This window comes from Alosa pseudoharengus, unplaced genomic scaffold, assembly GCF_046254945.1.
Source record: "Alosa pseudoharengus isolate Yale_2024_CS ecotype anadromous, Long Island Sound unplaced genomic scaffold, YU_APseudo_1.1 YU_APseudo_1.1_scf_4, whole genome shotgun sequence".
Classification (NCBI taxonomy): domain Eukaryota; kingdom Metazoa; phylum Chordata; class Actinopteri; order Clupeiformes; family Clupeidae; genus Alosa; species Alosa pseudoharengus.
Genome location: NW_027468774.1, coordinates 23818177 through 23836021, shown reverse-complemented (window position 1 = coordinate 23836021; position 17845 = coordinate 23818177). Strand labels below are relative to the sequence as shown.

Below are 17845 nucleotides of genomic sequence, written 5' to 3'. Positions count from 1 at the left end.
ATTTGCTATACCAGAGTGGAATTTCTGTTTGTGTGACACACACACAAATTCCACTCTGGTTGAAATGCTTTCGAAGTTGATAGGAGGGACATAACTGAATGTGTTATTCTAGAGTTAAGGTAAAATGAAAATACCGTACAGGAGTTTTAGGGGTACTTAGCAGGGGTATTTAACCCATGGGTTATTTTCAAATGAATAAAATGAAAAATAACACAGTGTATCTTTTGGATTGTGCTAATTGCATGGCACCAGCAGTTGACAGTACCAAGTGAATTACATTTTTCCCCCATTTGGCTGATATGTTTTCTGCACGGGCGATTGACTGACTTGCAAACTGAAATCAATGTGCCATCATCACCTTGTGCTTGCATTCTGTTCCTTCCCATGAGGTGCGATTGGAGCACCCCTCACCTGGAGTCCCAGTCATTACCAGCGGGTTGCATTTTCATCATTTACATCAGTGACATCTGGTACCTGCTGGTTCGTCTGTGGGTGCTGCTGTGCAGAGGCGACGGTGACATTGAGTTCCGACAGAAAAGTGGCTGAGCAGTTGTAGAAGAGCAAAATTCTCTCTCTCTCTCTCTGTCTATCTATCTATCTATCTATCTATCTCTCTGTCTCCCTCTCTGTATCTCTCCATCTCTCTCTGTCTTCATCCCTCTATCTATCTTTGTCTATTTTCCTTATCTCCCTTAGTCAGCACCTCATGCAGACAGAGGTGAAAGGTCATTCATTTATGTCTTGTTAGTCTAATTGTCTGTCTTATATAGCTAGGCCTCTTAACATCTCTGGTAATTAGTAACCTTGCACTGGTGCTTAATTGGTCATCACTGGAGAAGCCAAATAAATCGGCGAGTCGTGGTCAACCAGGCAGGGGATGGTCAGGGGGAATGTATGGTACAGTATGTGTTTGTAGGTGATGTGCAGCTTGATGTGTGGAGCTGGGCCGCACCCTTGAAACGAGCCACAAAGTGCAGCGGCAGCAGTGTGCGATTCTGACTGGAAGTGAAAGCAACATCTGAGCAGCGTGTTGTTTTGTTGGAAGCCGTTTGAGTTGTGTGAAGCCCATTTATAATTGAGGAGCGGCGAAAAAAAAACAAAAAAAAAAAACCTGCGTGCGCCGCTGTGGCTGATGTGGCACTCCCACAGATTAATTCACGCAGATTTACTCAAACTGCCGCTTTATGAGGAAACACTCTGTCTCTGCTGTCATTTCCGATTAAGACGCAACCCCTACTTAACTGCTACGCAAACTGAGTTTCAAACCCCAGGTTGAACATGTGTAATGTTCTCAGCATTAGATTTTTTTTTCATTATTAAACTCTAAAATGCTTAGCTGTGCTGTGGGACCTGTGCTGTAAATGTGTTTCATGTTATTTAATCTCTCTGATCCATGCTTAGCCACTGAGACAAAGTTTGTTGTGTGATAACACAGCATAGGTAGACATGGTCAGAAGCACAATGCGGCTTGTGGTGTATGCCTTTCTCAGTCACATGAATTTTGCTGAGTTTTATCACTGCTCTACTTGAACCTCAGATGGGCTATGTGAAGAGACATCGGAGAGGGATCTGACATATAGAAACATTGTGAAAACCACTGAACAGGACCAGTCGGTAGTTGACAAGCTCCGCACCTGCTGCGGGTTAAGTAAGTGACTGTCTGGCTTCCTGAGCACTCGGCTTTCCAACCGGCACTGAAATGTCATTGCTAACATTCTGCTGCTCCCCGTGCCAACCCCCTCCCCCCCCCCAAACCCCCAAACCACAGAGTGTTGAGGCGACTTTACTGCACAGAACTTCCTCCATTCACTCCATTCATATTTTTCTGGAATGGGGGGTGGGGGGGGGGGGGGGGGGTTGATTGGTGCGGTATTTCAGTGGAGGGGAGGAACAATGGCCCTGGGTTGCGCCTGCGCTTGCCTCTGTGGGGAGACCGGTGTCCTGCCCCACGGGACAGCCACACACGGCCTGTCACAGGCTCTGATATGTGGCAGCCAGGCCACTCAGAAAGCCGTGGGTGTGGGCCGCCAGCACTGCTGCTGCTGCTGCTGACACAGACATATATTTATTTACCTCTGAGGAATAGCATTGGGGCCGAGGCCTGGAAAACACAGAGAGAGGGAGAGAGGGAGAGCAGTCTGTGAACAGTCTGCTGGGGATCCATACCACCAGGCTAATGCAAGTTTTAAAGACCAAGTAGACAGAAATGGGAATGCAATCCATCCAGGCCAAGCTGTTTCTTGTGTATTTATACTACAGGAAATAAGGTCTGATTTCATAGTAGCGTTTTCCCATCATGGTAGGATCTCTGGACTCCAGTATAATTGTAGATTAATAAAACAGTGGGTTATTTTGACGGTTGGAAGCAGCAGATACTTAATTAATGGCCTGTTGTCAGTCAGATTTACATGCTGACCCTAGTCTGCCTCTCTAATTGATTTTCTCAAGACAAACAGGTTTAGTTAGCTCAAATAGTAATGAGTCCGCTTTAAAGAGGAGGTGGTGCTGGAGGAGGTGGGAAGCTCACTTGGCCATCTATTATTTATGGAGCAGCAGAGACCTACGTGTGCACTGTGGATGTCACTTCCCTCAGATTAATGTACACAGATTTATTCCTGCCACAGCGTTATAGGAAACACAAGTGTCTGCGCTGTCATTCCGTATTTAAGCCCTAACCGCTGCTAAACTGCCAGGCAATGTTCTCCAGTCAGGGAATGGTGGTATTCCAGTGTTTCATTAGGGCTGTGCCTCACTATATGGAGAGATGCTATGCTTTAGTGTTGAGTGACTCCAACATCTTGTTCATCAGAGCCAGTTTTTTTTTTTTAAATGATCCTCCAGAAAGCCAAACCTGACTGTGACTCTTTTTTCTCTGTGTAGCATTTGAGCTTCATTTCCAGCACAATTGGCCCTTGTGTGGAAGAGCTGTCCCACATTCATTCGAAAAAACAGAGCCCCACATAGCAGCGCAGCAAACCCACTTGCGTCCAGCGTCGTCTTGTAGCATGTAGGACAGTCAGCTCCGAAATAGAAATGGGACTCGACCATTGAATGGATCTGGCTGCCTACCCTTCTGCCTACCCTTTTTAACGACACACAAGAGTCACCCTTTGGAGTCTACAAGTGTTCTCTGAAGATGGCCGGTGTCAAGGGTTGCGCACGGTGTAGTTATCAGCGGAGCAATGAGCGACGGCTTCGTCCATGTTAAAGTTGGCGCTGCGTGTGAACAGCTTGCTAATTAATTAACCATGACTGGGGGTGGGAGAGGGGTAAGGGGGGCAAGTGTGATAGAGAGAGAGGAGAGAGTAAAGGGGGATGGGGAAATGGATAGGAAGAGTGGAAGAGATGTGTGTGGAGGGGGGGGGGGTGCAGGTCTAGGCCCAGTCCATAAATAAGTCCCTCAGAGGATTATCAGTTGCTAACCAAAAAAAATCTCACCTCTCAAGAAGATGAGACAATTAGGACAAACTCGCAGGGAGGCTGGCCCTAACGATGTGCTTGTTACTAGTGCCATGTTTGCTCCGCACACTCACACACACACACACACACACACACACACACACACACTCAAACAGACACACACTCACACACGCATGCAGCCAGGGGAGAAAAATCAAAGGCAGCCTTATGTAGGGCTTCAGGAAGTATCATAGATGGCAAGTAGCAAGGAAGCGAAAGAGACAGACAGACAGACAGACAGACAGACAGACAGCTCTGAGAACAGTGCTGAGAAGCCCATGCCACTGACTGTCCCGACCACGAGAAGTGCTGCTCCTAACCGAGCTTCTTTATGTTGCATTCAGACGCGACTCAGCTGCTTGCCAGACTGTCTCACTCAGGCCAAGCGCTCCCCTCTTCTCTCCTGTCCTTTCTTGCCATCCCCATGCCCGCCCCCCTCCCCCTCCTCCCCCCCCCCCCCACACACACCCTCCCTCGTCAGACGGGCGTCTCCAGCAGCCGGCTGGAGGTGTGCGCAGGCTGCGGTGCAGCTGTTGCCCTGGCTCCACACACTGGAGCCGCGGGCTGGCGCTGGCGCTGGGGCCGGACCAGGGCCAGCAGCACAGGGCCACCTCTCCACAGGGCTGCTGGGGAGCTGTCCAGCACCTTTCATGTGCTCTGTCCATTTGGCAGCCACTGTGAGGTGGAAAAGTGCTCATCTTGTGTAAGGGCTGGATGCCCCAAGGCTAACATGAAGAACTGACTACTTTGTGGCCCTCAAGGGCCAGAACTGGCAAATTGCAAATTGTCTGTGCATCGGCCTTTTTGTTAGTGAGTTTCTCTGTATTTGTACATTGTATGTGTGTGCTATCTAGAGGTTTGACTATTTATGTGCATGTGTTTGTGTTTGGTGTGCAACTATATATAACAGCTTTTTTTTTATAACAGCTATCTAGGTGTGTGTGTGTGTGTGTGTGTGTGTGTTTGTGACATCATGCATTCTATGCTCCTTGGCTGGGTATAGATCCAGGATCTGAAAAAGTGCAGTCGGGTCGTCTCAGTGTGTGTGCTTGTTTTCTCAGAGTGTGTAAGGATGTGTAATAGCACAGCATTTGGCTCTTACTTTGCATCATGAACCTGTGCCAAAGCCTAAAGAATCAATCGGAGAGAGTGACAGAGTGGATAAGAAACCGGGAGAAGGAAACACAAATACAGACACAGACACAGACACAGACACACACACACAAAACAATAGCATCGTTCTGCCAGACTAGATAATGGTGGGGAAAAAGCATCAAATGAAGAGCCTTGGGACAAAGACACGCTTACTCCTTCATTTACCTCTGGGTTCCTATGAGTCAGATTTTTATTTGTGCTAATGATAATCTCTGTTTCCTGCTCCTGCTTGAGCAGTCTCTGTGTGTGTGCTCTGTGTGCTTCCTGTTCCTCTGTCCCATCTGTGGATCATTGCCTTTAATGGAACTTATGCCCAACTGCTTTGATTTCTCTCTCTCTCTCTCTCTCCCCACCTTTTGTGCACTTCTGTTTCTCTCTCCTCCCTCTCTTTCCTGCTTTCCTCCATCCTCTCTTCCCCACTGCTCTCTTTCTCTCCCGCACACACAGGCACACTCGCTCTCTCTGGCATTTTTTAATTAAAATCTGTGTGTATCGGGGGATTTCAGTGGTGCTGTGATTTAAATGAGAGAGTGACACAACTTCAACATTACTGTCAGGCCAAAGCAAATTCCATCAGGTCTAGTGAAATTTGCTGCGCTGGGCATTTCCTGCCAACTCCTGCGTTTATATTCTGACATACACCCTCTCTTGCATTGATATTAAGAGTGTATATGGGATTGAATTCTCCCTTATGTGTCTATATATATATATATATATAAAACTGTGGAACCTGTCAGGCTGTTTGTGCTACCTGGCAACTAGGCAGCTAGAAACAAACCCTGCAGTGTTATTATGGGGGTAAATTCTGCACCCCCGGCACCTCCATTCTTTCCCCCAACCTCCCTGGAGTCATCACTTAAGCGCTGGATGGGGTTCGAGTCTTCATAAATCAGGATGTTACCACCGCCACTGAAGCTGGTTTTTAATTAAAACTGTGAATCAGTCTGGCCCATGTTATGAATTGAACTCAGCTGTGACTGAATAAAACATCATGGCCGTCCAGCAAATTTGTCTCTCCGGTTGGCGGCCATGCTCTTGATGATGTTGTAAAATAGCTGAAGTGTTCGCAAAGGGGAAAAGGAGGGGAAGGCAGAAATACTGAGGAGAGCATCAAGAGAGCTCTGGCATGAATGGATGTGGACTGAACCACAGGGTGGGGGTAAGCCCCCCTCTAAATCTACTCAACTGGAAATACTAAGAAATACTTGAACACTTGTAAAAACATTGGATTCACTCAGCAGCATTTTCTTAGACAATCTTAAAATGCTCACAATAATGGATTCATTTGAATTAATAATGCATGTGCTTTGATTGAAAGCTGTTCCATACCAGTTTAATTCGAGCAGGCGTCTCAGTTCAATGCAACCGTGCTTCACATCTGTGAGCGTTTGGTGAGTTTTGTATCTGTGGGTATGTCATTGATGTCTACACACATGTACAGGCTGTTGAATCACATTAGAACTCCTGTCTGCATTCCAGCCTCCTGCTGCAGTAGCGGAGTCCTTCATTTGAGCACTGTGAAGCACATGAACGCTCTGCATTACAGCTCCAGTGAAAAATGGATTCTTATAAATCTGCCCACTTTTGCCTCAGCGATCTCAGCCCCTTCAGTTAAACGCTATCTCACATCGGCACATAAAACGAATAGGCGATTTAGCTCATTTCCCAGAAAATGTTTCCCTTATTTCACTTTTTTTTTTAAAGAGAGCTCTTGTAGATAAAGAAATGAAAAAAAAAAGAAGCCATGATAAAAAACGGTGGAACCCATGAATATATTTATACATTTTACAGTGTTTCTTAAAGGCTGCTTTTAAAACTACCAGCAGGCTGAAACTCGACAACATGTCTTTATGAGCCCGGCTTTATTTCTAATTCATGACCTTTTCGTGTCTGTGTCTGGGGCTGACATAGACCCTGAGAGAGAAGGTATGAATGTATCAGAGGAGATGAGGCCCTGAGCTGGTGGATACCATTCTGCCGTCTCTCTTTCTCCTGCTTTCTCTCTCCCCCTCTCACACACACGCGTTTGTTTGACTTGCAGCCCGAAAATGCTGAATGCCGGCTGAACCTTGATGCGGCCGGCACAGGCAGGCTGGCGGGATGATAAGGGGCTCTTAATTGGAGGTGTTGCTGCGACTCACTCCATTGATCGCAATGCAAATTAAGTGCCCCCCCCCCCCCCCATTCCCCCAACCCCTGACTCCCAGGGAGAAATGAACTTCGCCAGCAGTCTCTTGCATTGCATGGAGAACAAATAAAAAAGAGCAAAAGGGAAGAAAGCTTTTATTGCAAGGAAGATTTTCAGGTGGGCTCAGTTTTCTGCCATAGAGGCGTGTGTGCCTGGAACTGCATAAAGAGGTTAATCAGTTTGAAATGCCCTTGAAATGTCTCCAGTGTTTCCTTAGCATGCTCCTAGCCCTTTGACAACATAGTTGGATTGTAATGAAATTGAGGTTGCGTTTGATGTGCTCCAATGAAAGGCCAGGGCACTGCTGATGTGGTTTGACAGGAGGCACAGGAAGTAACCTGCCACTGCCGGGGGTGCTGAAGAGGAAGTGTATGTATTGTCACTTGGCAACTGCAAACTGAGTAACTTTTCTCCCAATGTACCACCATTCATGGAGATATCACTGATTACTTCATGGGGAAAAATCTAATGCATAGGTCATTGGACAAATACAGTTATGTATTTTGCTGTTATTTTGCTAACTGAATTTTTGAGTAGTTATTTAGTATTTTACATGTACGTTTAGATTTACATTTAAATGTACATGTACATTTGATTTACAGTACGTCTGATAAAACCCATAATGGCATCGGTGATTGTTAAACCTATGTGTTGTTGTGCAAGTGGTAAAAACATTATAGGATAATAAGGAGTTGCTCTGGTTCAATTTTTTATTCCTATATGAAAATGTTGTTTTTTGTCTCACTTCAAAGTTTGAGCCCTGTGGCTGCACCATTTAACCTCCTCTAACACTTCAGTGCAGCTTCTTCATCGCCTGATCAATATTGTGGAGCTGTCACATTTCGTGCAGTAGACGGCAGAGTCGCCGAGGTGCTTATAGCGCTGGAGGAGGTAGACGAGGAGGAGGAAGGAAGAAGAGGAGTACTGTCGGCGCACTTCTAGATTTGTCATGGCTGTCGATGCGAGGCGCTGAGCTCCAGCGTGCTGTCGCTGCAGAGCCGGGTGGGCGGAGACGGGGGTGGGATTAAACACAGGGCATCCACTGGGACGAGCTCCCAGGTGTCGTTATCACTGCGGGGAGCCCTGTCATTGGTTGAGCTGGAGAGAGGCCCAGGGCTTGAGGAAGACAGACGTGCTAGCTAGTCCCATGCCAGTTGTAAGATAGTGTTGACCTTGCAGAAAAAAAGTGTGAGAATATATGTGCGGTGCTTAAAGCAATCACAAGATTTCAGACAAGTACAGCACAAAAGTGTGAAGTGCTTACTGTGGTGTTATCTCTTCTGTTATGAGTGGAACATGCTACTTTTTGCTTTAGTGTTGCCATCATGTTATGATACGTAAACTAAAAGGTTGTAAAATTGAATGTGTAAACACTAGATCTGTCCTAGAAACTGGCACATTTAGGATAGTATAGCTGTGCATTTATATCTGTTATATGTTTGTAACATCTGTCGTAAAATCTGACACATTTAGGACATGATGCACAAGTATAGCTGTGCATTTATATCTGTTATATGTTTGTAACATCTGTCAGCTTTGTGAGTTAGTTCTTGTTTGTTGTCATTTCTTGTTTGTAGTTCTTGTGAAATTTGTCCAAAAATGAAAATGAAACGATTTTAGCTGATTTTTCTGCTTTTTAGAAGCTTTGTGAAGGTATTGTCAAACAGTCAAATTGAACCATTGCTGAAGTATCTTGGAAGTTAACACTGACCTTAATAGCACATACATGGATTTATAAAAGCATGTGTATATAAGTATTCACTTTTTGTACCTGATGAAAGTGCCTATTAAATGATAGTTTTATGTATGGCCGTGCACTGTAGCAAAACCTAGCCCTATCAGGGTGCATTGAGGACATGGTTGTTGTGCTCTTGGGGTCATCAACATGTGAGCAGCCACAGAGTGGCATCTTATTTACGGGCCAGAGATTGATGAGCGAACAGTGAACTGCTGAGGTAACAAGGTTGGATTAATGGCATTTCTCTGTTGTTGTGCAAGTGGATTTTGGAATAGTGTTTTGTTTGCTTACATGTTTTATCATGTCTTTTGGCAGTGTTGATATTTCAAATAGGATTTGTGGCAATGTCGCTTTGATATTTATTTTTGTGCTTGAGGACCAGTGTCTATGTTTGGGCTGGGTTGCAGGTAGGTGGGAGTGATGAGGGTTTAAATGTGGAAGGTGGGCTTTGGTGTTGGCTGAATGTGTTTAGCTGTTATCGGTTGACGTTTGTGACTGACGTGTTTCTCCAGTCAGAGCAGATGTCAAGCCACCTTCCGTTGTGAGATGATCAGTCACTTTGGGATGATGCACCACCACCTTGCCAAGTTCTTCAGTCTGTCTTTGTAAATCTATCTTTAGAGTTTCCAAACTGTGTTTTATGTATTTCAGGTAAATCTTTGTTCCTTGTCATTCAGTGACACATACAACACAATCATACATGTAAAGGTAAACAAAAACACACAGGATTTACATACTCACACTCACATAGTTCCCCCTATCTTTGACAACACACACACACATGCACAAACTCATGAACACACACACACACACACACACTCACACACACACACAGATACATACACACACTCATGCTCACACACAGACACACACATACACACGCACATTATACAAAACCACTGCCTCACACCTACCTAATCCAAAAGACAGGACACAGGGTCCAAAAATAACATCTTGAAATGAGATGGACAGAGGAGGACAGATTACCGCGGCCCTAATCTGTGAAAAGCTGTCAATAAAACACATTTAAAGTGATTACAGGGCAGCTACTGGCACGAGGGAGGGGTCACCCCGGTTTCCTTTGCTACTTTGTGGTGCACTGACTGAGCAGCAGAGTCAGCAACGCATGTCCACACACAAGCACACATAGTGTGATAGGGACACACACACACACACACACACACACACACACACACACACACACACACACACACACACACACACACACACACACAGTCTCTCTCACACACACACCCACGCACACACGCTCCCACATACGCTCACATGCATGTAGCACACACAGTCAGTTTGTATACAGAAGAGTGAGACTGGCATCACAGAGACGGATCTAAAACCCTGAGTCCGTCCTGTGTTCCTTGCTCTCCAGGAGGAAGTAGCTGTAAGTGAAATGGCCTCCAGGGAGAGTTCAGGCTAAAGCAGCTTATTTGTTGTTATTGTGTCTCAACACCTACATCATATTTAAGCATTTGTGAGACTCAGGCTATTTGTCGATTTTTTTTTAATACCTGTAGGCTATTAGCATTTAATGCAGTAATATGGGGTCTTAATGCATTTTTTTTTAAAAATCATTCCAAGCGGCAATAATGCTTGTTTATTTTCCCTCAGTCATGCTGTTTTCAATTGTGTCCGATCAATCTGCAATTAACCGGAACACAGTTAGCTGTGAATCAATATGCAGTATTTATTTGTTATTTTACTATGTCCACATTGAATATTTTAAGCATGTGTAATTGTGGTGTCATTATCTCACCTTGAATAAATAAAAAGTGATATTGTTGTTTCTGGTGCCCATCATGTCTTTTTAAATACCACCATGAGCCGTTGAAAAAAATACTGGCCATTGTTTTTTCTGTTGTATATGCATGCTTATATCACGACCCACCAACCAGGGTTCTTTTCATCAGAAGAGAAATATTAGGACAGAGATAGTGAGAGGGAGAGAGAGAGAGATCTACACACTCCAAATGTCCTGTCCCTGGAAATAGACACCATTATGCCTCTCAATGGCTCTCAGTAGTCATGTGAATGTATGGTACGCTCTGGCAAGCATGCTAATGAGCTGGACCTGAGTGGCCGCTTCTCAACGTCAATCACCTCACCCCCCACCCCTGGATCCCGTCAGACTCCCAGCCAGCCTGCAGGCAGTGATTCTCTTCAGTTTCCTCTCCTTTCTCTCTTTCTCCCTGACTCTACTCTTTCTCTCTTTCTCCCCTACTCTCTACTCTTTCTCCCCTACTCTCTACTCTTTCTCTCTTTCTCCCCTACTTTCTACTCTTTCTCCCCTACTCTCTACTCTTTCTCTCTTTCTCCCCGACTCTCTACTCTTTTCAAATCAAAGGCTTCTCTGTTTACTCTGATCTCTCCTCCTCGCGTGTGTTGTTTCTTCAAGCACAAGGCTGGCCCTGTGGTTTCCCAGGACACGGTTCAACCCTCGGCTGTGATCCTGAGGCGTAGCTAACTTGAAGTGCACCCAATAAAGACCATGCGGCGGTATGCAAGTTAGGGTGGATCTCAATCAACTGTGCACGCTGTGCGCTTTTTAAATGCCAGCGATGACATGTAGTAATTACTAAGCAGCCAAATGCCAGGGAGCTATGACATCATTTTGCAGGTAAATGCGATTGACTTATAAGTAATTTGCATAAGTCTTTACGTGGGATGGAAGGGAAAGAGGGAAAGCACTGGAAAGGGGAAAAAAGCACTGAAATGTCATAATAGTGTGTGTGTGTGTGTGTTCACTAATCAGTTCATTATTCACATAATATTCAGAACATGTGTGGGTTCATTCATATCATGTGTAAATGTGTATGTGTCCTTTACCGTGTCTATAAGCGTATGAGCACGTGCCGTTGTATACGTATGTGTGTGTGCGTGCGTGCGTGTGTGCGTGTGTGCGCACCCCCTGGCCCCTGATGTCTGCAGTAATTGTGTGATTTATCCTTGACGCAGGGGCCCAATTACAGAGCTGTAATATCTGCGTCATGCCTCATATAACTCTCGTAGTGTACAGCATATGAGCCGTGTTGGCCGCGCCCCACGTTAATGACAATTGGACACTTTTATCGGTCATAAAGGTGGACTTATTGCATGTTTTTTTGCATTGTGTTGCAAAGCGTGTATGTGTATGTATGTCTGTCTCAGTCAGTCAAAAGCACAATCTACCTGTATTTATGTTCCTCCATACTTGCACATAGGTGTGTGTAGTGTGTGTGTGTTGATATGTTTAGGTGAAATATGTATTTCTCTGTGTCATGTAGGTGAGCCTGTGTTTTTTTGTTGTTGTTGTTGTTTTGAGTGGGGGGTGGTGGTAACCATCTGTGGACGCTTGCTGTTTGCTGTTGCTAATTGGCTGGTTGTTTTTCTATGCTGCTGAGCAGAGACTGTGTTGACCTACTCAAAGTAGCGTCCAGGCTGTGGCAAGGCTGCCGTCTGAGTGTGTGTGTGTGTGTGAGGAGTTCATGTATGTGTGTATGTGTGTGTTTTCTACTGCTTTTGCCCCACCATTCCATAGGTGCAGTGTGTCTGGCGGCAGTAAAAGTGTATTAGATGAGCTGTGTGAATCAATGTGTGAATGTGTGGAATTTCATAAAATGCCAGAGGTAGATCCTGAGCCTCACAAAAGCAGCATACTGTGAAATGGCAGTGATTACAGCTGCTTGTATAACAGATTTACTGTGGGTAGTGTCATTGTTGATATGTGATGGAACTGCTTGTTGTGTATTCGGTGTGTGTGTGCTTGCATTTAATCATGTGTGAGATTTTATTACTGTACGTTTAAGCACCTTGTGTGTGTGTGTGTGTGTGTGTGTTGTGTGTATGTGTTGTGTGTATGTATGTGTTTATAATGTACTGCTGGACTATTTCTTTGTGTGTTAACTGCACTTTCTTCAAGGACCTATCAAGTGCTTATCAGTCAGTGTGCATACAACATGCAGGTGTGTGTGTGTGTGTGTGTGTGTGTGTGTTGCCTGGTCAGTGTCTGCTGCAAACTGTATCTACGTGTGTGTGCTTATACGAGAGTTCTTGCGTATACGAGTGTATCTCAGTGTCCATCAACACTATGTGGAGAGGCCTATTTTAATTGTTGCCATGGAAACAGAGTGCTGCCGGAGTGGTACAGATTGAAAGAAAGCATTTCCCCCCCTCATTCTCTTTGCCTTGTCCCTCCTGCTATCCTAGCACATTCCTCCGTAGCTTCTTTCCCTGTACTTGTAATAACAATAATCACTCTTTTTCCCTCCTGACACTGCCCATTTGTGCTGGTTTTAGCCTTCATGTTGATTCCCTGTTCCTCGGTTGTCCTTTCTATCCCTCTCTCCACCCCCTCTGCCTTCTTTATACGTTCATCCGCATTGGTGCATTTTCTTTACCTCTGTTCTGAGTCCCTCTTGTCTCTCTGCCTTTCTCCCACTCGCTCACTCGCTGTATCTCGTCTTCTATCTTTTCTTTTCCCCTCCACCTCTCCCTCCTCCTCTGTCCCACCACCCCCTCCCCATCCCTCTCTCTCCCTCTCCCCTCCCTCAGAGTGTGCAATTGACAATTAACACAGGGACCTGTAATTAGCTCTGACAAACCTCCAGCAATTAGTTCTCCTAAAGAAGGCTTTTTGTCGTCCCCCCACACACCTCCTTGCCGTGTGCTTACAATCACCAGCTCTCCTCTCTTTCTCCCCTCTGTGTTGTTTTTCTCTTAATACTTAAAAAAAAAAACTTTTTGTCTCTGAGGAGGTTTCCCGTATTTTTCTAAACAGCTCAAGCGCACGTGTGCACACTCAAGCACACGTAACTACAACTCACACACTCTCTCCTAGAGTTTTTTGTTTCACCTCTTTGTGTAATTAGGCTCAGACTGCCAGACACAGTTACGCACACACACACACACACACACACACACACACACACACACACACGCATGCACGCACACGCACACGCACACGCACACGCACACGCACACGCACACGCACAAGCACACACACACACACACACACAACCATACCACTCTCTCACACACATACACATGCACACCCCCACACAGATATGTTTGGGCAAACTGTGAGCAGTTCTTTCTTGCTGGCCCCTGCTGTTTTCTGTTCTTCTTTGCCTCATTGTTTCTTGTTCTGTGCAACTTACATCATGATCAGCCTCCTCTCACAACAACTGTAGTCTGCATGAAAATAAATAAATTCTTAGTTAATGTATTACATTTCAGTATCAGTGCAGTTGTAATGTATAAAAAACAAAGAAAATACCTCTCTTGGTATCAAATAGTGGCTTTAGATGTTATTTTAGTGTACAGATGCCTCAGATGTGTAAGGAGCCCACAGTGCATAACTGTAACATTGAAACCTCAGCATTGTGTTTGCAAAGTGCGATGATGATTGTAATGTATCAGTAATGGTGGACCAGTGTCAGCTCAATAGTCCTTAAAGATTTCTACACACGTCATGTGTGTGTGTGTGTGTGTGTCAGCCACCAGTGACATCTGCACTTGCGCCAATCTCTTAATAAATTTTCAGAGGCAGGCGGCAAATCTGTGCTTCCCCCACCACCATGTCACTCATGCTGTCAGGCCCATCTGCCAGTCAGAAAGTAGCCCTCTCTCTCTCTCTTTCTCTCTCCCCCCATCTCTTCTCACACCCCTTTTTCTTTAACTCCTTGCTCCGCCTCTGCTGCTCCCATCCTCCTTTTCTCTTTACTCCCATTTCTTCCCTTGTCCCGTACTTCCTCCTCCCCGTGCACCCCAACCACCTCCCCCTGCACCCCAACCACCTCCCCGTGCACTCCAACCACCTCCCCTGCACCCCAAACACCTCCCCGTGCACCCCAAACACCTCCCCGTGCACCCCAACCACCTCCCCTGGCACCCCAAACACCTCCCCCTGCACCCCAAACATCTCCCCGTGCACCCCAAACACCTCCCCGTGCACCCCAACCACCTCCCCGTGCACCCCAAACACCTCCCCGTGCACCCCAAACACCTCCCCCTGCCTTCTCTGTTTCCCGCCCTCTGTCAGGTGCCCCCGAACACCCATCCCATCCACTGGGAGAGTTTATATCATCCATAATAAAGACCATTAAGCCTCAAGACATCAGGCTCAAGACATTTCTCATGAAATATTGATCAGTGTGAGTGTACATACACCCTGTTTCCAAGTGTGCGTGTTCATGCACTATTTATACATGTCATACACATTTGTTCTGCCCATTTCTCTTCCACTGATTTAACCTCTCCTCTCTCACCACAGGTCTCTTTCTCTTACTCTCCCTCTCACATCCATCCATCCATCCATCCATCCATCCATCCATCCATCCATCCATCCATCCATCCCTCCATCCCCTTCCCTGATTCAGCCTATAGATTTTTTACAAGCATTTTCACTCTTGAATGTTCCTGAAAACGTTAACCAGTCATACTCAATGCTCTACAACCACTAAAAACATCATACTTCACCCAAACATGACCCATGCTGCCATGAACATAACTGACTATGTAAATCTGGATTGTGGCATGACAGCTCTATGGTGACACTTTTGTGGTACACTATAGCAAGCAGGTGTGCAGGTCTTTTCACTCTCAGTGCAGTAAGTGCAACAGCACGGACAGTACTGTACAAGTAGTAGTTCAGAGTTGGAGGTGAACACTGAGAGAGGCATTCATGAATTTTGGAATAAAAGGTGATTGAATACATTTTCTATCAAGGCAACTTTGCACTGACAGACTGACAAGTGTCAAGTCAATTGTAAAAAACTGTGAATATGTTCTTGTTGACATAGATTGATGTATGTTTTGCACCCATCCCAATCAGTATATCCAGCTTCATTAACCTTCTCTTCTCTCTTTTTCCTCTCCCTTTCCCCTTGTCTTTCTATTTCTCTTCTCCCTCTTTTCTACTTTTTTGGTTTCTTAAACTCTTATTTCCCTCTTTTCATTCCCTTCTCTTCTTTTCTTTTCTTTTCTTTTCTTTTCTTTTCTTTTCTCTTCTCTTCTCTTCTCTTCTCTTCTCTTCTCTTCTCTTCTCTTCTCTTCTCTTCTCTTCTCTTCTCTTCTCTTCTCTTCTCTTCTCTTCTCTTCTCTTCTCTTCTCTTCTCTTCTCTTCTCTTCTTCAATCTCCTTGCAGGGATTTTACTTACACTCCTCCTCCACCATGCCTGTCCGTGGCGGCTGTGGTCCTCGAGCTTCTCAGGAAAGGCGGGCCCCGTGCCCGTCCGACCGGCCCGCATCTGCCGCCGGCGTCTCCTCGCGGCCGGCGCCCGCCTCTCGCCCTCCTTCCTGCCGCCCGGCTTCGCGCCGGCTCCCGGGGCTGCTGCTGTGCCTGCTGCTGCTGCTGCTGCTGCTGCCCCCCAGCTGCCACTCGCGGCGGGACAAGGGCGGCGGTGGGGCCGGCGGCGGTGGGGGTGCGGTGGCCCACTACATCCCCCCGCTGTCGCACGGGCACCACCCGCCGGCGTACCCGGTGCTGCCGCGCATCATGCAGGGCCTGAGCATCGCCGTGGTGCTGGTGGGCAACTCGAGCGAGGTGGCGCTGGCGGGCGCGCGAGACAAGGACGACTTCTTCCAGCACATGAAGCTGGCGCCCAACGTGGAGATTCTCACTATGAATGAGACTGACCCCAAGAGCATCATCAAGAGCATCTGCGACCTCATGACCGAGCACTGGCTGCAGGGCGTGGTGTTTGGCGACGACACCGACCAGGAGGCCATCGCCCAGATCCTGGACTTCATCTCTGCCCAGACGCACATCCCCATCCTGGGCATCCGAGGGGGCTCCTCCATGATCATGGCTGCCAAGGTAACAATGCCCTGCAATGCCTCTGAAATATACATCAGTGGATTGATAGAGGTAGATAACATGTGCCCCTGATTCCCTGAAGAACCTGGTGTGTGTGTGTGTGTGTGTGTGTGCAGTGTTTCCCACAGAATTAAATTCTATTTGTGGTGGTAGGTTTGCAGAATTAACTTGAATGCAACCGTTTTTAACAAATCAGCGCAGCGTGGTTATGATGCTAACCAGATTTAAGCACAATTTAGTACAACCTGGAAAATCATTGTGTGGTGGTCAATGTTGATATTGTGGTGGGCCGCCACAAATAGGTCAATGTATGGGAAACACTGGTGTGTGTGTGTGTGTGTGTGTGTGTGCGTGTGTGTGTGCGCGTGTGTGTGTGTGTGTGTAGCTGTAGTGACCCATCTCTCCATCTAGATTTGTGTTTTATTTGTGTTGCACTCCAATGCTGGCTGAAGGAAAAGATGCAGTGCTTAAGCATTTTGCCTTTGGGATGTGGTCCAGTCAGTGACAGCCACTGGCCTCGCCCTAAGTGGGGACGTTATCTGAAAGCACAGTGTTTGACCTCCATAGATGAAAAGACACAGGGAGGTGGAACAAAATGAAAGATAGCAGACAATAAGAAAGGGGAATGCAGTGAAGGTAATGTACGCTATGTTTCCTGTTTAATAATAGTGGTAGGTGATAGATCACAGATAATGGATAATAATAAAAATTAAAGGTAAAAAGTTAAATCCTTGACGTCAGCATCCTGGGAGTCTCGGCACAGTATGCAGCGGCCACGCGCAGTAAATGTCTATCAGTTGCCAGAGAGAGAGAGCGAGTGAGTGAGAGAGAGAAAGAGAGTGTGTGCCATAGACTCCAGCCATGGCCCAGTGCCATCTCTTTCTCTCTCTCTCTCTCTCTCTCTCTCCCTCCCTCTTTCTCTCTCTCTCTCATCTCATTCACTGTAGCCATGGATAATGGGATAGAGCAATCTGCTGCTGCTTTATCTTAGCAAGCCGGAGTTGCCCATTTGGACCTTGCTGTTCTGCCCAGAACTTCATTTTTTTTGCAGGATAATCAACTTTTATTCTGTTCACCCCTCTTCCAAAAATCCAGCTGTACAAATGTTGCGCAAGGCTAGTGGGAAAAATGCCTGAAATTAGCTCTGAGCTTCCGGGAAAGCTGGACCTTGTAGTTTTGTGCGCTAATGGTTATGTTGGTTTGAGGGCAGTGGCATTGCATCATTGTGTGTGTGTGTGTGTGTGTGTGTGTGTGTGTGTGTGTGTGTGCGCGCGCGCTTTAGAGGAAGTAGAGGAGAGGATATGTGTTAATAAATCTCTCTCCCTGCCTTCTCGCCAAACCCCTACTCCCAGGTCCACTACCCAAGCCACACTACTGTAATCCATATGCATATCTATATCCCTTTCTTTACCGGCGCGAGTGAACAGGCAGTACACAGCGCGGCACACTCCAGTCACACGGCGCCACTGCTGTGGCTGCTCCAGCGGCCCTCCCT

At 46.3% G+C, this 17845-nt stretch overlaps 1 protein-coding gene across 1 annotated transcript in view; it reads left to right on the top strand.

Annotated features, from left to right (window-relative positions):
* Window positions 1–15705: 15705 nt before the first annotated feature.
* The window catches only part of grin2ba (glutamate receptor, ionotropic, N-methyl D-aspartate 2B, genome duplicate a), a 57183-nt gene continuing 55043 nt past the window's right edge, over window positions 15706–17845 (top strand). Inside the window, exon 1 of the mRNA XM_076266661.1 lies at window positions 15706–16350. Within this exon, the coding sequence (XP_076122776.1) occupies window positions 15706–16350 (645 nt within the window). The remainder of the gene's footprint in view (window positions 16351–17845) is intronic.